The sequence below is a fragment of the Oreochromis niloticus genome, linkage group LG9 (assembly GCF_001858045.2).
Source record: "Oreochromis niloticus isolate F11D_XX linkage group LG9, O_niloticus_UMD_NMBU, whole genome shotgun sequence".
Lineage (NCBI taxonomy): Eukaryota > Metazoa > Chordata > Actinopteri > Cichliformes > Cichlidae > Oreochromis > Oreochromis niloticus.
The window spans coordinates 16,705,759-16,726,186 of NC_031974.2; the positions used below are offsets into that span (position 1 = coordinate 16,705,759).

General features: G+C 41.4%; 2 protein-coding genes and 1 long non-coding RNA gene across 3 annotated transcripts in view; 2 read left to right on the plus strand and 1 right to left on the minus strand.

Moving 5' to 3' along the window:
* The window catches only part of lmbr1 (limb development membrane protein 1), a 37,879-nt gene extending 32,277 nt beyond the window's left edge, over positions 1-5,602 (plus strand). The window contains exons 16-17 of the mRNA XM_013277430.3: positions 2,344-2,505; positions 2,966-5,602. Of these exons, the coding sequence (XP_013132884.1) occupies positions 2,344-2,505; positions 2,966-3,051 (248 nt within the window). The 3' untranslated portion in view covers positions 3,052-5,602. The remainder of the gene's footprint in view (positions 1-2,343; positions 2,506-2,965) is intronic.
* Positions 5,603-7,732: 2,130 nt separating this feature from the next.
* Positions 7,733-14,906, minus strand: rnf32 (ring finger protein 32). Its single transcript, XM_005448925.2, has 7 exons — positions 14,808-14,906; positions 14,119-14,353; positions 13,889-14,031; positions 12,391-12,548; positions 12,075-12,183; positions 8,882-9,049; positions 7,733-8,076 (listed from the first exon to the last, which is right to left on the minus strand). The coding sequence occupies exons 1-7, from the start codon at positions 14,820-14,822 to the stop codon at positions 7,846-7,848; spliced, it is 1,059 nt and encodes a 352-aa protein (XP_005448982.1). The 5' UTR covers positions 14,823-14,906; the 3' UTR covers positions 7,733-7,845.
* A 22-nt stretch (positions 14,907-14,928) lies between these two features.
* LOC102082043 (uncharacterized) lies at positions 14,929-18,552 on the plus strand. The gene is made up of 4 exons (XR_001225159.3): positions 14,929-15,107; positions 16,970-17,043; positions 17,533-17,623; positions 18,431-18,552. It is a non-coding gene; the product is annotated as an uncharacterized LOC102082043 (long non-coding RNA).
* Positions 18,553-20,428: the final 1,876 nt, after the last annotated feature.

Below are 20,428 nucleotides of genomic sequence, written 5' to 3' on the forward strand. Positions count from 1 at the left end.
ATGCACATCACAACCAGCTCCACCCTCCCCTCCCACCTCTGCAGGTTACACATGTTTGGGTGAACGTTAATGTCTCTCTCTCTGTGCACTTTAAGCTGCATCACCATCAAATCCAGCTTGATTAATGGTAATATCACCAGATGTTATGGCTTGGTTTTACTTTGCACCAATTCATATTTAAAACGTTGACAAAATCTGCATGATATGTTGGTCTCTGCTGAGTTAAGGCAGGGTCAGAGTGAAGATGGAAATTCAGTGTAACGTCCTGACGGCTCTGAAATCAGGCAAAAGCAGCATGATGTCTCCGTCTCCCTGCTGACATTTCAGAGACTGAACATCTTTTCCTTTCTCTCTCTCTCTCTTTTTTTTTTTTTTTTTTTTTGAAACCCTCAATTAGATTTTCTCACATTACTAACCCAAGATCAAAACCTTTGGCATTAGAAATGAATTTAGCCCGACCACGGTGGCTAGCTGTATTGACTGGGGTCTCCATCATCTCTCTCCCCATCTTTTCTCAAGCAATTTTGTTAAAGGTCCTTGATGCTTGCCAAACCGCTTACTGCGGCTGTAAATACATCTCTCCAGACGCTGAATCGATCGCCCAATCTAATTGATGACAGAGGTTGTGAAGATGTTACAGGAGAAGTTGAATGTCCAGGGACTAGGGCTTCCTCAGTCTGATGCATGTCAGTGTGATTTCTGCTTACAGATAGCAGGACAGAATACAGTTACGGTACTTGGACTTTAAATATTGATGCAGTAATTTCCTTCATCAATGTTGCATGCAAAATTAACATAAGAGAAGATGATTTAATAACATTAAACAGATCTGTACACACAGGTTATTGAAAGCTTAATTATCTCCCCACAGTACTCTGTGGGAAGGCGCAGCTAGAGTGCATGAACGCATGGATGGATAAGCAGGAAAACAAAAGGGTGTTGATGGCTTTCCAAGCTGCATGTGATCAGCTGTGACAGATGGTTTGAAATTGGTCTGGCAGTGTAGAGCTAAGAGGGAGCTGCAGGAGTAACTGCTCCTTTGTCTTTGTCTGAAGGAGAGATGAAGTCCACCTGCAAGCCACCTTTGCTGCTATAATTAGCTCGCCATCCTTTTATGTTCCTTAGAGAATTGTGCTCACAGTAACCAAAATGCAGCCAAGTGATAAAAATAAGCGTCAACTCTGCCGTGCAGTGGGTCAGTGAATGTTTACCCAAGCCTGAGTGAAATTGCTTTGGTCCAAACCAAATCAGAATTCTTACATGTTCTACATTTGGATGACCTCCCTTCAAGGCCGTCTCGTTGTGTAACTCTGGATCGCTTTTAGCATGGTCGATTTTAAGATCACTCCCTGAAGTCCTGATCTGACCACTATACCTCTGCACTGGATGCTGGATTCCCGTCAGTGTGGCAAAATGGCAACACACAGCTGAAATATCAGTTTGGAGAAACTGTGTGCATTGTGCATCTTCAATTTGTCTCTATCGACGGCCACATTAACAAAGATCATGATGACATATTCACAGCAGTGTGGCAACAGTGCTAAAAGTGGTCTAGAGGTCCACGAGTTGACCTTACAGGGGAGATTGGACAAAAATGAATTGTCCATAGTATTTGAGATTTCAGTAGGCACACTCTGTCTTCGCACAAGGTTATTGAAGAGGGTGGAAATATTTAATGTAGGTTAGTTTTTGTTTGATTTTTTTTTTTTTTTTTTTTAAAGATTTGGGTGTAAATCTGCTCGGAAATGTGCAGATTTGTCAACAGATATTAGAATTACATGAGCATGAAGACTAGTGGTGTGAATCTGTGGAGTTCTTGAAGTAGTTGTTTTTGTACCACCTTAGAACACAGAGGGCTGGTCTTGGACCCACAGTGCACCAAAGCTATTACAAGTAGTTTTTGAGAGTCAGAAATGTATTTATTCCTGTAATCCATATTAAATTGTTTTTGTATATAAGCCCTTTTTTCATATTTTTTTTCTTTTTTTTTTTTTTTTTACTTTTTGAAAAAGATGGGCCTGGGGAGAATGACATTTTCAAAGTGGCTCATAAGTTTGCTGCAGCCTTGTGCTTTTGTTAGGAAGAATTCTTATGAACAATACTTGTCTTGTCAGAAGGAGCCTTGGGAAAGATGAACTTCATTTTTCTCAGGGTTTTGTTTATTTTGTGGAATTCAGCTGAGGAGAAAACATTTCGACTCTTGGTTATCACAGCTTTGTGTGAAGAGTTATTAAAGGTCACAGTTCTGAGTAAGAAATTGCACATTTTTCAATGAATGTCAACCTCATTTGTAACCCAGTTATTTTGTGTGCGTGTGTGTGTGTGTGTCTCTGTCCTTCACAGGCATCACCAGGTTTGATCTTTTGGGGGACTTTGGCAGATTTAATTGGCTGGGAAACTTTTACATCGTCCTTTCGTACAACCTGCTGTTTGCAGTTGTGACAACACTTTGTCTCGTGAGGAAATTCACCTCAGCTGTCCGGGAAGAGCTCCTGAAGGCTTTAGGTAAATTCATCAACAGGGTCTGTACAGATCCTAAAAGTTTCTAACCAGCAGCTTTCAGTAAATAGTACAGGATAGTGCGTAGTCTTTCATGTGCCTCAGTTGGTACAGCTATGTTGGTTCTACGTCTGTCTGATAATAGTATGTGACTGCTCAATTTAATCCTAATTTTGAGATGCTGACAAATCCAACCTAGTTGGTAGCTTTGGAGAGAAATGGTGTTTATTTCTGTGTGATAGAGCGACACGTTCAGCGTGTCGCCGAACTGACATGTGACAGAAGATGAGACTAGTCCCCAAGGCTTGTGGTGACGGGCCCTGCATGTTTGATACACAGGGTGGGATAGGGCTAGAAAATGCCAGACAGAAGCACCGAGGGAGGAAAAAGGACATCAATACTTCTGTCTAAGTGAAAGTCTGAGGCTTTTTAATGAGATTTTTCTGCCTTATCTCCCACTGCCCAGGTCTGGATAAATTGCAACTGTCAAACAGCCCCACAGACCCAGAATCTGGGAAGCTCTCGGCCAATGGGCATCAGAAAACTCTGTGAAAGGGACGATAGATCAACACACACATACACGCACGCACACACACACACACACACACACAGACACCTACACACGTAAATGCAGCCAAAGGGAGATTTCGACAGTACTGCCTGACTGCTGAAAGGTGAAAAGGATTGGAAGGAACTTAATAAACCCAGGCAGTGTCTGACGGATGCTGCAAATGGAGGCTGAGAGCAATTTAGCTTCGTGACATTCCATCCTCTGCGTCTCGGATGGAAGCTGGGACAGGGCCAGGGCTGAGACTGAGGATTGAAATAGACTGGCATCACTGCAGTGACCTTGAAGTTGACCTCAACCACGACTGTGACTTCAAACCACCCATCTTTTGCTTCAGGGGCATTCTCTCCCTCCCTCTGCCCATTCTCCTACAACCTTTACACCGCCGCACTACACAGAAGCAACCAGAGTCTTACATTTACCTCTGTGTTCACTAACATAACTTTCACCTACACAATTCAATTAGACAGTGTTGTTTTGTTTTTTATTGTTAGTGTGTCTGTGACAGTGAGGCAGGGTGCACTCACAGTTAAGGTTCTTTAATCGTAGAGGGTTTTTTTTGTTGTTGTTCTAATGTTAACAGATACAGGCGTAATGAGGTGTCAGTTTGTCGAAAAATAACCAAGTGCTTTGTGAAGCGTGAGGACGAGTCATTTATTCCTACTCATCACGGCTGGTATGTAAAACTGCACAGCATCAATACGGCTCACATATTGTGAATTAGGCACTGTCATTCTTAATAAAAGAGCCTCAAATTTTTAGCACTCGGGACTGTCATCAGTCATTTTATCTGGCTTTACTCTAAGTGCGCTTTAACTTTATTGATGATGTCATTAGTTTGTATGTAGTAGGTTAAGAACTTTTTTTTTTTTTTTTTTTTTTTTTTTGGGTGCTCCAGATTTGACTTGAGCGACTCCACAAATGGGAAACTGTGGGAGTTTTATTTAACTTCGCTTCCAATGAGCAGGTTTGAAAGTAAGGACGAGGTTGTATTCCTTTATGCACATCGGAGGAAAATGTCACCACAATATTGCTTATTCCACGCCCCCAAATCCTCAAAAATAAATAAATAAATAAAGAAGGAAAGAAACTTTTTTTTTTACAGGGCCCAGAAATGGTCACGTTTCTTTGTAAATGTTGTATACACATGTACATATTTCATTGTTTCATACCTCTTTTGGATGTAAACATTGGGCTCGCACCCAGGGTCTGAATCACTAAGCATTCTGTATTTTCTTGTACATATAGCTATATATATATTTTTTTTATAAACAGCTTCATCTAATGCAAACCTGTAGGTCTTCACACAGAATGCACGAGTAAGAAAACATCCAGCTTTGTTGCTGTGAGAAAGACTAGGTGACTCAGGCCCCTTTTACATGTTGTTGTATTGCTGCATAATCTTCTGAACTGTGATGTTCTTTGTCTCCAGAACCACCTTAAATGCCTTATACGAAAAAGCATCTCGCAGGCTTAATGTTAAGGTTCTGTGGAGTTTTTGTCCATGCACACGGTGCGTGTGTGCATGGGCATTGTGAGCGTGTAGACAGTTCCACTGTGATCTCCTGTATGCCAGAGTTTCTAGTCTGAAGCCATTTCTTTTTGCCATGAATGTTTATGTCACATCAGCTCCATTGAGACTAGATTAGAGTGATCTGATGATGATGTTTGTGTGTGTGCGTGTGTGTGTGTGTGTGTGTATGTGTGTGCGCGCTTTGTATTTTCATGGTCATTTAAGTGATAGAGTGATGAAAAGAAGGAAAAAAAAACCTGAATTTGTATATGCAATCGAAATGGGAAGGAGATTTTTTTGCACCAAAAACTGACTGCAATTTGATGTTTTTATAAAGACTGGAATTTAAGGAAAAAACTCACTGACACCAACTTCTCCAATCAGACCTGAGAATGTTTTGTAAATGGTGACTTGTATGTCGGCTTTTCATCCCAAATCCAAAGTACGGCCATGTGTCTGATTTGTGATCAAGGCCATATCAAGAGAGCAAGTTGTGTAGTGGCAGAAACTTGAGGTAGATGTTCTGGTATGTTTCTTGTCATTTTATTTGTTTCCAGTAAAAGCACGCTGATGTCTGCATACTGTGAAAAGTACCATTGTGGCACAAATTAATGTGGTAGTTCAAAAAAGGGTGACGCTGATGGATTAGAGATTCAAATTAATAATAATTCTTCATCTGGGTGAAAGGGTTAAACTCGTACGTCCATCCACTCAGCTACACACTGCAGGAAAGTGTCACACCCCTAATAAAACATCAGTCAAACTCTGCGTACTGCATTTACAATACATCTGTTTAATGGAGTTTTTTAAGGGGGGGTCAAAAAACTTGAAAGTTGCTCTGAAATGTCAGTGAGCAGGCTTTCATTTCTGTCCATCTGTCACTCGATCCCTGCATGTAATTTTGGTACATGTTTTTTGTGAATGTATTTTTTTTTTTAAACAATTCTTCCGTTTGCTAAATGTAATGTTTTGTTCTTTTTGATGTTTGTGTGTTTGCAAATAAAAGAAAATGCTTCAACTTATTTTCATTTGTCACTGTGGCAATCAGGTGATCAGCAGTTGTTGGCTAATTGTGACTTAAATGTTTACCTATTACTTGTCCAGTAATCAGTTTCTTTCCTTCCCATAATAAAAGGTGAAAATGTGGATGTGTTGGATCAGAAGAATGACACCATTGTAATATTTGTGTTGTGGGTATGATGGCAGGATGTTATTAGCTTTGCTTAGGATAAGACTGGGAAGCCATCCTAGCTCCGTCCTCAGATATAAAGAAAAATGGCACCTGTAAAGCTCACTAACATAATATCTCACTTGTTTAATCCATAAATAAGCAATGAAAAGATAGCTTGTGGTTTAATGGGGAGCTACGCGCTATAATTATGTCTTGTCAAACAACAGCTGCTGGTTGCCTGTTAGCTCTCACGGTGGCACAACTACAGAAGGTCTAGCTGCTGTTTGGTAAATAACGCGCCGAGCAACGTACTGTCGTCTCTCGTGTTTCTCTTTAATGCACAAAGTAAATGTGAGCGATGCAGAGTTTTATGTACGCTTTAGTTGTGGTTTTAGTCTGCTTCACTTCTTCACCCTGCATGATTATGCCGAGATCACGGCCTACCGGTTCCAGCTTCATTTTTAATGTTTAACTGTGATAGATGATTAGATTATCCCTATCTGAAACCCTCAGGATCAGCTGGTTTTATTTATTTATTGTACATAAACCGTAGCATTTTAATGAAGCTTTGCAAGATTCTGCTTGCATACTATGATAGGGTGAGTCTAATATGAACACTTTTCAATTTGCCTTATGTATTCCGTCATTTTTTTTTATCCCTCATAACATCTTAATTATAGGTGAAAACCTCATGAGATTTCCGGGGCTCAAAATCGTGTCTATGCTCTGTTAAAACTGCAGCCAAAGCAATTTTACACCCACTCGAAGTGTCACAATCTGAAGTCAAAGTCAGTGTAATATGTACACTTGCTGGTCACTTCATTTGGTACAGGTGCTTATTAATACAAATATCAGCCAATCAAACTGCAGAAATCTATTGCTTTAAGGCTTGTAGACATAGTTCAAACTAAGACCACCTTAACTAAGGATGAGAATGTGGAAAGAAGGTGATTTAAGTGACCTTGGTTGTTGGTTGTTAATGGGCTGGCCTGAGTATTTCAGAAAATGCTGATCTGCTTTGACTTTCCCCATACAACCATCTCTAGGGTTTACAGAGAATGGTCTTAACAAGAAATCATCCCATAAGCAGCAGGTCTTTGGGTGAAAATGCTTGGATGTCAGAGGTCAGATGAGAATGGCCAGACTACTTCAAGCTGATAAGAAATAAGCACTCATTACAAATAAGGTATGCAGAAGAGCATCTCTGAATGCACAACAGTTTGAACCTTGAAGCAGATATTTACAGCAGCAGAAGACCACACTGGATGACACTCCTGTCAGCTAAGAACTGAGGCTACAATTCACAAGGGTTCACCAAACTTAGGCAGTAATTAGAAGATGATAGGATCCATGCTGTCTTGCATCAACAGTACAGGCTGCTAGTTGTGTAGTGGTTTGGGAGATATTTTCTTGCCACACTTTGGGCCCCTTGTTACCGACTGAGCTTTGATAAAACACCACAGCCTACCTGAGTATTGTTGCTGACCGTGTCCATCCATTTGTGACCACAGTGTGGCCATCTACTGATGGGTGCTTCCAGCAGGATAACACACCATGTCACAAAACTCAAAACATCTCAAACTGGTTTCTTGAACATGATAATAAATTCACTGTAGTCCTCCAGAGTTACCGGATCTCAATCGAATAGCTTTGTGATATGGTGGAAAGGGATATTGACATTCTTTTGAAGTTTTCTCGAGTGATCAGAAAACGGATAAAACATCCAGGCTACCACTCTGCTACCCTGTGTCCCAGACATTAAATTGGTGCAGTTGTGCAACTATCAAAATTGTGATACTGGTTCAAAGTTGGTTATAGGAAAAAAAATTGGATCAAATTCAAGAAGTTTCCCAGAGAAAAACTGATTTGGTTGAAGTTTCTAACAAAACTGAAAATGTTGTTGGTTTTTTTTTATTCAGTTTGTGACCCACCTCTATGTAGAGGCTGTAACCCAGAGAATATTCATTGTACGAAAGCATAATTCTGCACAGCTTCAGCAAAAATGCTTATTTTATTTTAGTATTTTATACAGCTGATTCTGATTTTATATTGAGTGACCCACATGGATTCATCCAGATTGCCATCTCCATCCTATTAGATGAGTTTTTTGTGGTACGCAGATCTGCACAGTGGACACAAAGGTCTGCTATCTGCAGAGAAGGCCTCAAAGGCCTCAAGACAGAGCTGGTGGAAAAGGTGGGAACAGGACAGGAGCACGGTTGGTCTCCGCTGTTGATGGTTGGATCTCTCCGATACTGTCGGGAGGCTGAGGTTGCTCAGCGCAGTCAGGCAGATGGGGCAGTCCCACACACCTCTCTGGATAACCTGTAGGAGTTTGAAGTAAACCACATAAATTCTCTTGAACTTGCCTTAATACGTACCTGCACAATAAGAGGACATTGAGGTTCTGTTGGCAGAACCTGACAGGTTTGATCGGACACAAAGCAATAACGCGTTTATCAGCGATCCTTATAAAAACAAAGCATCACATGCATGGATTCACCAATGATTAACCAAAGGCAAGCTTCCTGTATTTAAGGGCCAGCATGCGCCCGCTGTTTAATGTTTCATAACGAGCTGCACGCCAGTTTATAGAGTTTGTACCCGTGAAAAAGGTGCAAGGCATGTGTTGAAAGCGCATTCAGCGTTTGATGCTTCATGTCAAGGCTGAGCCACTCCTGCCTTGTGCTCAACCTTTTCACACCAGATAAAGAAAAAAAACAGACATCTTCTTTGCACACACCCCACTCCCTCTATGGAAAAATGGCACTGACTGCAATGAAAGCCAACAATGGGGCCTTAAGGAACAGCAAATCTTAATGTCTTTTCAGTTCCTCCGCAGTAGGCCAGGTGATGAAAAGCCTGCCGTGCATCATCAGACTTGCTCGTGTTTTTTGGTAAACACAGAGGATTATTAGCCTACTCACTCACATTCATTTGGTAAAAATGAATGATCACCTCTGAGAGATATGTACTTTCTGTATTGCAGCTGTGATGCTGTCGTCCCCTTGCAAGCATTGACTTGTCAAGGGAAAGGCAAGGCTGGAAGAAGAATCAGACTCGGATTAGATATTTTTATGTAGCCTTGTTTAATTATACAAGCGGCTTCTAGTGTATCTCGCCCCCTGACCTGGCTCTTTATTCGGTCCCAGTCGTTCTCCTGAGGTTCGGAGACGCTCTTTCTCTCCAGCTGCTGGAACACTCGTCTGCTTGATGACAGCGAGCGGTCGATATCACTCAGAAAAGCCTCCGTGTCGGTGTGACAGTATCGGACAAAGCTGTCATTCAACTCCTGCAACTAATTAGAAAAACCATTTTAGCGGCACAAAGGATGCGAACGTTTTCATTCAGCCGCACAATAGAGTCGTGTTTTCGGCGGAGGCTAATTGTTTGTGTGTGTGTTTGTGTGTGTATGTGTGCGTGTATTGTAATGGCTGAGGCACGCTGACAGGGTGCAGTTGTTAAACAGCCAGATCGATACAGTCACATCTCCCACTAGCATGGAGAATTAATGGAAACCAGTAAAAAAAAGGAAGAGGGTGCTGGGAAACATGGAAACACACATATCACTGACACTTTTTTCTGCTTCATACACCAGACGCACACGCAAACTGCTACACACCGTCTGGGCAGACACTCAGTCAAACCAATTGCACAGTAATCGTTCAATCTAAATGATTGAATACTAACTCCTCTTTTCCAAAGCAACTTCTGATTTCTTGATATTTGTTCCAAAGCCATATTTCTGGATCGGCTTAACCAGCATGATTTTATCTTTCTCACCTAGATGGAATATATCACACGTCATGGTCGGTTTTCTGTCTATTCAGGCGGACTTGAGCTTTCCTTTTCGATATATAGACAACACAGACTGAGTCCAGTGTGATTTAACTACTTTAAATCTAACTACTTAAAAATTCAGTATCACTTCACAAGAATACTGCTGTGAAGAAGTAGCATTTAAACCAAGTAAAACATAGCCTACCCGCATGCCCCACAAATTCTTCTATTTTGGATTTTATTTGGTGTGTGGGCAACATTTTCCAAAGAGGGATGTGGACTTTAAATACAGCGTCTTCACTCTTCTCTCTGAAGCATTTAGTCAACTATTCAATTGTCAGATTGACCATTTTAAAGTCTTTTTTTAATTATTATTATGATGTCTATCTACACAGAATTCATCTGTCTTCTCCCATTTACAGCAGCTGTTGCTAGGCAACAATTAAAACATAGTCAATGAAAATATGAAGAGGCTGTACATTCATTTAAAGCCTTCTGATTTGAATATTTTAACTAGTTCAACAACTATCGTGGCTTCATGCAGGCTACAAGCGATTTGATGTTCTGCAGAAATTTTTATCAGACCTTCCTTAAGCTCAAGGTGATGTGTTTAAAATCTCGTCTTGTTTGATCAATAGTCTTAAACCTCCAGCGATTCACTTAATCACATAAGACAGTCACACTGTCGGTCTGTGCACCTCGCAAAAGTAAGAATAATTTGCAAGTGCATTAACAGCAGAGGAGCGTTTGGCCCAACACCTGCTTTCATACATGCACAAATACAAACCTTATCCCTTAGCCTGCCACAGTGACATCAGAATTGCTTTACAGCTAGGCTTTTATCACTAATTAAACAACTGTTAAGCATTCGGATGGAGGGTTTTATGTGGCTGGTGGACTTTTTTTCGACAGTCAATGCAAACAGCTCAGCCTCTGATGAACTTTGCCTCGCTCCGCAGTCGATGCAGACAAGAGAGTGGGGAGGGGGCACGCTACGTTATCTCGCAGCAATCCACGTAGTTGTCGGAACTGTCTCGAGGTAATGTGTTGACTCAGGGTCGGACCTCCGAAACAGGACGAAAATTGAAAGCTGGACATCTGGATAAGCTGATAAGAGTTCTGAAACTTGCCTGTTGTTGTCAGTGTTTTTTTCTGAGGAACACCTTCGGGAACACCTGTAGCTTCATGATACAAAGATGCTTTATTGCCGTGTGTTATCATAAGGAAAAACCGAAAGAATAGGTTTCTCCCACTCATACAGGTCCCGGCTCAGCGCTAACACGCCTGTTTGCATTACAGTCAGCTAAGCAAATAAGTCTCCCTCTTGAAAATCAAGTCAATCAGACCTGTCAGCGCTGCGGTGCGCGGCTCTTGAAGATCATCCTCGGTGTGACAAAAGATATGAGACAATCTCATGACCACCCACAACCACTGAATCACACAACTTGAATGTAGAGTAGCTGATACAGCTGACTCCATCCTGAGAATGTGCACACGGACTTGGTCTAATGTGTTAGAACAGAGTTAATTGGCTCAGTAAAGGCTGTGTCTTTGTTTATGTGACATCTGTAGGGACGATTTATAGGCGAGAAGATGGAGACGGACAGGGGGATGGGTGGGACACTGTGACCCTTACGACATATTGTAAGTGTGGCCCTCACGCATTTGTCACTTGTGCTTAATCAGCCTCTTGGATGGAAAGGGGCACTCTGCATGATTGCAACACTCCATAGAGACATAAAAACATACGTGCGTTTGAGCTTTATCTATTACAAACAATGGCCGCTGGATGAATTTTCACGAGGGTTTACTCTGCAAACAGATGTTTGGTAAAGAAAAATGGTGACCCGTTTAGCCTTTGGTCATTCAAGGCCTCAGCTGGGGGAGGTTCACTAGGTGGCAATGTTCCCTTTTCCTGAGAGCCGTCATGAAAGCGACACAGCTTCAGAGTCAAACGACCCCATTCCCTGGCAGATTACGAGATCAGTGGTCAGGGGTTTGTAAAAATGACCTCTTATCGAGTCCGCCTTAGCTTTCAACATATCACAAACTGCATCAAGCATCCAAAGACATGTTCACCTCCCTCTCCTCTTCACCTTCTTCCATATTACCCAGTCACAGGACTGAACACACACATACACACACCAGACATAAAGAAAAAGCAACCCAAGCATATACACGAGACATGGTGCAGTTGTGTTGACCCAGGAATGTCCAGACTGTTTGACTAGAACACAAAACTCTCTCCACATTCGTGGACAAACAGTGTATGATTCACAAAAGATCAAAGGAGCAGGTGAAGAAGTGTGCGCGTGTGTGTGTGTGTGCTAGCACTGGGGTCAGCGAGTACCTGAAACCCACGTCTGAACCCTCAAGATGTGATAGTCATCGCGGCCGTTATTTGACCAGGTACACAGTCGAAGAATGTCCGAGTTAAATGTGGAAAGAAAGAAATAAAAAATGGAGGCTTGACGCCCTGTGATGTGATCTTATGTTTGTTTGCTGTGATCACTGTGATGTCATCCCTGCCGTGTTTATCTCACCCTTGATTCGAAAAACTGACGTCTCAGCCTTTTGTCTTTTGGGCAGATGCTTTTCTTGATAGTTCTGTACCATTTACGAGCCTTGTAACCTCGCCAGTACGCTTGAATCCTGCACACATGCATCATATGAAAAGACACCCATGTAACACATCATTGACCATAGAAATTCCAGCGAGTGTTGCCAAACGTATCCCAAAAAATCAGTTACGTTAAAGGTCAATGTCTCCTGTAATCATTTATGGAAACACTAACACACACACACACACACATATATATATATAAATATATATATATATTACTAGCTTATCGCCCCTACCTGGTGGCACACCGATGTCGGAAAAGGCGAGCTGCATCGTTGATGACTCGTGTTTCATATGGCTCCCTTCTGCACAGCGGGCAGCGCTTCCGCCCAGAAAACCTCTCAAAGGCCTGCAGACACGCTCGGTGGAAAACGTGAGAGCAGGATAGCAACACCTGAAAAGAACAGCAAGGAAAACATGCAAAAAAATCTAAACTCTTGATCTAAAATATTCAGCTCAGATTCCACGGTTGGACTGAATATATGGTGCTGACTTGTCTCCAGCCTTGAGGATGCTGAATGCACATTGGTTTTAAGGAAAGCTTGATTGCATTCTGAACACATACAGTGTGTGGTTGTGAGGTTTAAGCCATGCTAAATCTGTGTGTATTCAAGCACATATGTGATCACCTGTATCTGCCTTTCACTGTTATTTACCAAGAGGATAGAAGGAGTCAGTGGGCCAACTGGGACCTGGACTATAGCCTTCTTCTACCTGTAAGAGGGACTCCTTTATTGCCTGAAAGTAGAGCACTGAAGCTATGGGGCTGGGCACACAAACCAGTTTACTCAGGTCTCTAGAGGGCAAGGGGGGAGGCGTATTGATTTCCCATTGTTTTTGGCCTGACCAACACACTCCATCACCAGTGAAAGGGCCCCCTGCAGTGTACAATTTCCAGGAGCTCGACAAGCCATTAGACCAGAGAGAGAGATTTCACATGTCTCTCTCTACGCTCTAAAGCTTCAGGCTGCACTTTGCCATCAGACACACAATATAGAAGTGAAATAAAACATTTGGGAAGCAGAGGAGCTCTTGCTATTTTATTCCTGCAGTGTTGCAAACAATTTGCGGTAAGTATCAAAACATTATCAGCTGCAGAGAGGAGCAAATACTCCACACGAAAGATTCACAACAACTGCTGTCGTAAGCATTTTCAAGTGTCACATTAACGCTGGAATGCAACATAAGATTTGCAGCACAATTGCATCGTTACAATATGAAGGCTTTCAAGAAAATGCCAGATCAACAACGATTCCCTCTTGTCACTTTCCCTTGTTAGCAGGCTCTAATTAACTTTTTTTTTCCTCCCCCTGAGTCAAACTAATATTTACACGCGCATCTATGGCAACTGTTCTTTGTGAAGCCGTCTATTCTGGTCCCGCATTCTTGAGGAGATTGGCATCTTAAAAGGGGATCGGAAAGGTGTAAAAGACCGAATGACCCTCACAGTAACACACTGATTGCTACATCATCACGTCACAGTTGAGTTCCAAGGCAGTATGGGTAAATTTGTACAGTTGTCTACACAGATTAGAACATACAGGAACTGCAGGGGAGAAGGAGGGGGCAAGGGGGATGCTTTGTGTTTCCATGTGTGTGTGTGTGTGTGTAGGGAAACACAGGCTTCCCTGAGGCCAGACACAGAATACAGTAAAAAAAAAAAAAGTAAGAAGAAAAGGGGGAAAAAGAGCTCCCACACAGGGAATTAAGAGGAGCTACTGTGTTGGGGAGTACCTGAGGCTGGAGTCGAAACTCCTCCCTGCATATTGCACAGGGCTGAGCTGATTCCTCCTGCTGAATGGACCTTCCTTTGACCCGGGTCCACTCATCCTCTGTCAGTCTCTCTCTAGGGGAGGCCACCAAACCCAACTTTTGAGCTATAAAAAAATAAAATAAAAATTACTTAAAGTAATAGTTATAATTCATATCCTAGTCTTCCTAAAATCCCCAACTGTTTGTTCTACCTAAAGTTAACGGTGGTGGAGCAGGGCCAAGCACGTATTCTCTCTCTTCTTGCTCATGTCGCCTTTGCAGATCCCTTTCTTCCACTCCTTCTCTCACCTGGGGATGTTTGCCTCTACTGCGTCTCCGCAAAGGGTCAGAAAGTGAGAAATCTGGATGCAGCAGGCTTCGCATTATGTGGTCTTGGAAAGCAGCTGAGGTGATCACCAATTTGCTGCTTGCATTGGATTTTAAGTTCTGTAAAATATGTGAACTACTGCAGTTACATCCAGTAAATGCATAGCTGGGCAAAAGCAGTGAATGCAGACTTATTTATCATAGTGAGGATGAGCACAAAGCTATAAACAAAAATGAATGCACTGTGAGCTATACTGTCTACAACAACAGCAAAATGCAGGAGGAAATGATTATTAGGTAATGCAGAAATGCAGAAATTATATAGACATCATATATATATATATATATATATACATATATATGGGATATATCCCGTATGGAGCTATAGAAAGCCACAGAAAGGAGAAATTTTGTCAAATACTGTGCCCAGTTTTCTAGTCTTCAGCTAATGAAGTCAAAGTCTAAGGACCAAAGAAGTAGAAGAAAACTACATTTTCAGATTAGCAAACTACAACGTTTTGTTTAAATAATATCACAAATCTGGGTGAAAAGGAGCTGAAATTAAAGCCCAAACCTTCCGCAATGCCATCCTATCAGCAGTGTTTCGGTGGTTACCGGGTTACCAGTCCCCGCCCTCCGCATCACCAGAGCAACCAACGACTCAGCCCCATCAGTGCTTCTGATTGGCTTTCGATAGTTTCTAAACTAAAACGGCACGGATTCAGTTTTGTGTCGTTAATTAATAACTGCATAGTACAGGAATATGTTCAAAATCTCAAGTACCTCTAATGCTATTCGTGTTTTGGGATTTGTGATGAATATTTTATCACATAAATAGCAGTGGAATCTGAGCAGCTTCATTTACGGTATTACTGTAAGTATTGTATTATTTGCAGTCCAGACTTCTGTGATTTTTTTTCTACTGTGATTTAATCTAAGCTTATTGAATTTACATGTTCTCTCTTGAGCCACTGAGAAAACTAATGAGCAAGTTATATAATCTACTCAGCAACCAGAAACCAGAATCGAATCCAAAAATTCACTCCACCTTCGCTTTAACCTTCCTACCTTGTTTCTTTAAAGAATAAAGTACAACAACTATAGTAAGTGATCATTTTTACCCTTTTGGTCTTTAGTTGATATCTTCTAAAGTCCCTCTGGGGCTGTGGAAGTGCTGGAAACTGCAGATTCAAATACAGTTGACTCTAAAACCAATCCTCATAATCCCCGACCGCCTAGTGAAATGAACACATTTACATCCAAGTACAAAAACTGCACAACAACAACTGTAAATTGGGTAATTTTTTTTTGTATTGCAGTGTATAATATGTACTATATCTATATCAGCTATTGTGATGTTGGTGTCTTTTGAACATTTTTATTGCCATTATCAGGAAACAAATATAGCTTGATTAAATTATATTACATTTTATTTATATACCACCAGTTCACACCAATAGGCACTTCAATGATAAGCAACCACCTAGCGAGAGTGGGGAGGAAAAACTTCCTTTTAAAAGGAAGAGACCTCTATGTAGGGGTAGCCATCAGCTGTGACTGCTTGGGGGTCTGGCAAGAAAAAGAGCAGAGAAAGACCACAAACAGGGCAAGACACAAACTATGAGAGGTGACATGCAATAGTGACATTTCAGCAACACTGCATTAGCATGTGCAAACAAAGTGTAAGAATTAGTTTTAATGAGGAAAACTTGTATTATTGTGGCCTTAGAACACGTGTGAAGGTGTCTGTGTGTTTAGGATGAACACATACAATTTTTTCAAGATTTAATGCCGGATATTTTTTTAATCAAAGCAAAAGCTTTTGATACTTCCTCCACCACTGCAACACAAAGTCTTCTAAGTCATTGTCCTTCCATCACCACACAAAGACAAGTCTTGTCTTTGAAGACTGTGCGTCTCAGTCTCACTAATGATTATTTTTATTGTCAGGGAGTTGTCATTAGTTGGAACCTGACCAAAGGAGGTTAGCCTAGGTGAGTGTGTCTAGGTGACTCACCGAGCTGTCGTCAGAGTAGGCACTGAACAAAGCTAAGCTGCTCATACCTGTCCTGTGAGCTCAGGGATCCCTCCCAGGTCACCCTTACACTGAAAACCATACACACAAACATGCACAGTACAAACCGTCTCTCTTTTTGTGAGCCTGATGAAAAGTTTGCTTTATTTCTCGCATACAAGGAGGGGGGGGTGCATGACTTTTAAAATGCTTTGCAGCACTGATTGACTTTGATGTGCTCAGTCAGAATCGTTGAAAACAGATGGCTGAGGAGAGGGCTAACGGTGAGGCCTGTCAATCCAGGGAGTCCTCTAAGAAAACAAAGTGAAGACACTGGCTCTGGGAGAGGAGGAAACCCCTGAGCTTCTCAAGAGGCTGCCACATTCTTGAGATTAGGACAAGAAAAACGTAGACTACTGCTGCTAATGCCCCAGACAAAGGCACGGAACAATTTATTAGTTAAGAATTCAAGCTCAGAGCTCAATCAAAGGGCCATCGTCCACAGTGCCAGACTTGGAGATTTGGTTTGTTGTTTTAAGTAAATAATCACGCTTAAAAGATACAGCAAAGATGGGGCTCAAGTCCCCCATAAAGCCCGCATTCTTCCAACTGTCATCAGAATGGACTTTAGAGCATGCTTTTATTTTCAACATGACATTGTTTGTCTTTTTCTCTATGAATACCATTTTAAAGAGCTTTTTATTTAACTTTCTTCCCCCTAGACCTCTTTACCTGAGCTGTGGTATTTTTAAATAGACAGCTCGCCTTGACGTGCAGTGAGCTGATGACTTAAGGGGTGAGTTTGAAAAAAAGGGAAAACCTGTGTGAAGGACAAGTTTGCAAATTTGCACCAATAGCTGGTTGAAAAGACTAATAAATCTGTCAGCTCTGCAGTGCTTGTGCATATGTCTTGGCGCTAAGTGAGGCGGCAAGACAATCGTGTGCTTGATGCTAAACAATATTTGGGTAAATAAGTAATCCATACGTGTGAGTAAATGCACAGCATTTTCAAAATATCAGGTTGATTCGTACTTATAAAACTGGTCTGCGTCCAAACATCATGCACTGTGATATACTGCATTGTTGTCAAATGAGTAATTGCTGTGAGATATAGATGAGAGAGGGCAGCCCATAATGGTTAATTAACAATTATGTCAGCCAGTGAGATGACCAGGAGACCAATCACTTTGATAGGAGACAGTGTAGGGGGACAGAAATCAAATTACTTTATGACTTGACCCATAATGCTTCCCTAACATGACTTTAATCACTCCATGGTGCATAGGAGTCCCCCATGGCTCTTTTGGAGTGAACCAGCCTGGAGTGGAGGACAGCGAGGCTTTACCGGTTGCTGTTATCTCCTGCGACATTGCTGAGTAAGTAAGCCATAAAAGAACACAGCCATCATTACGGCAGTTTGGTTGCTTTTCAGAGAGATGGAGCTACTAATGATTAGACATGTTCTTTGTAAATGAAATACAAATCACCCCAGCCTTTGGGTTTTACTTCATTTACTAAGTGCTACATTACCTCATACTTTGGACCTAACAATGGATTTCCAATAAATCTCCCGGTAGTTGAAATGATGAAGGGGCTCACATATCATGAAACTTGCCAGTGCTTATTAGCACTTGAGAAGTTATTGATCGGGGATTTTGATTAATATCTGCTGGAGGGTATGGTGGCATTCAACCCCCACCCCCACCCCACCCCCAACCCTGGCAGCTGGCAGGGACTTCTCTCAGTTACCTCCAGTTTGTGCTGACTGCCAGCCTGAGCTCTGGCAAGGCGACAGCCACTGCAGAGCTTTAATGCCAGGAATAATAGGAGCTCACCCTCTATTTCCCGATTCTTCTCCATTATTTAGACATAAACATATTGAAAGCAGGGGGGGTGGCTGTAAAGGGTTTGCTTATTGGAAAAAGTTTACTGTATGGGTCAGGACCACAGAGTATGGGAAAAGCATTAGATAACTGTAATAATAATACTGGCAGCATTATATTTAAAAAATACCCTCTTAGAAAACAATCAAACAGACAGCGAGAGACCAATAAAAACATTATATTTAGATGGCAACCTCTGATTTTATGGACTCAGAGCTAAATTGCAAGCTGATTTTTTTTTTTTACAATTTAATCCAACAAAAGGTAAAATGAAAGTGTTTTTGTGTCGGATACATTCAGTTACAGGTGATCAGACGAGCATCTCTAAATTGAACGACAGGTCAAACCTTGGAGCAGATGGGCTAAAGCAGCTGAAGACCATATCTGATGCCCCTCTGTTCAACTAAGAACAGGAAACTGAGGCAAGAATTCACTCACCAAAATTGGACAACGGAAGATAGGAAACATGTTGCCTGGTTTGATTTGATTTCAGCTTTGGTAGGGTCCAAATTCATCAGTCCATCCTGTCTTGTATCCACAGTTCAGGCTGTTGGTGGTGGTGTAACAGTGGGGGATATTTTTTGGCACACTTTGGGGCCCTTAGTACCAACTGAGCATCTTATATCATATAATCTTATAATCATCATAGCCTACCTGAGTATTGTTGCTGACCATGTCCATCCCTTTATAACCACAGCGTACCCATCTTCTGATGGATGCTTTAACTGGATAAAGCATCATATCTCAAAGCTTAAATCATCTCAAGCTGGTTCTTTGAACACGACAGTGAGTTCAGCGTACTCAAATGGATGTGGTGGAACGGAAGATTCATATCTTGGATGTGCAGCCAACAAATCTGCAGCATCTGTGTGATGCTATCGTGTCAATATGGAGCAAAATCAAAAGGAACTCCAACCCAGTACTAACAAGGTGTGTCTAACAAAGCGGTCATAAAAATTCCCACAAAAATGTGGGTAACAAAACACCTCCTTTGACCTGCAAAAATTAAATAAATAAATAAAGAGAAAAGAAAAAAGGAAAAAAAAGGGCAACATTTAATTTAAAGCGCACGCATCCCCACAATATGTAATATTTTTTAATAGGCCACAAGTATGAGAACATCATGAGGAAAAAAACATCAGGCAAAACTAAAGGAATCAGTCACAAAACAACAGATTTTAGTTTAGGCCCAAGAGATAATTTCTCTGTAATGTACTGCAGCCAGAACCAGTAATTTCTCGTACAATTGTGCGGCCATCTTTCTCCATAATGGACAATAATTGACCCTAATCCATCTTTATGGCTAGAAATAGTCCACCGTAATGGCCATAAATTGTTCCCTGCAAAGGCACTTAAAAATCCCGTCACCCCTGCTGTGTGAGAGAGGCATTGCAACTTCTGTACATTCCCTTTAGTCCTTACATTTTGACTCCATGCTGATTACATACAATGAACATCCAGTGGTGTCAAATCATACCTTTTAAGCACAGAGCACACTCAAATGACCTTTGCAGAGTTTTAGTGGCACAGTGTAATCCAGGATTTCTGCTAAGAAAAGGATTATTGATTGAAAGCATGACATATAATGGTTCCTGATATAATCCCTATCCGTCTGTAGCAGATACATCAATTTTACATAAACTATACACTGCTTGGACTCTTAGAACTTCTAGTGTTTTTCCAGGGCTCTGAAAATTTTAAAACATATTCATCGACCTTCTAAAAGAGGAGCTACTGTAAACCTAATTAACTTGTTTCATTTTTTTGAAAGGGCACCTGCATTAAACAAGCCGAGCTACTGGAGACTTTCTTCCAAACTCCACCATAAATCATCAGCAGCAGCTATTTCATCTGATTGAGCTGCTGCAATGAGCCTGAAGTTTGCCTGTGCTGCGGGGAATGCATTTGCGGCAAGTCTCATAAATGCCAAGTTCTTTGGGCAATAAGAATAAATATCGCAACCACTCTCTAAATTTACCACATAATTGGGGACTTTCCCCGTCTGCACAAGACCTCATTGTATCCTCCTCCCACCTTGCATGTACCACTACAAATGAATCCATCTTTAAGGTGATGAGGTGTAGAAACATAAGAGGATGAGCCACATATAAAACCTGCCAATGCATATCATTGAAAACTCCTTTATAATATTGACAATAATAAGTAAAATAAACTATTGATCAAGATGCATGATGAATGTAATATTTCAGGAATCCTCTTGCATCTCAAACTAGAGTTTGTATTTTAGTACAAATAGATGCTGCAGTCACAATTGAAAGACATCAGTATGCACTAGAT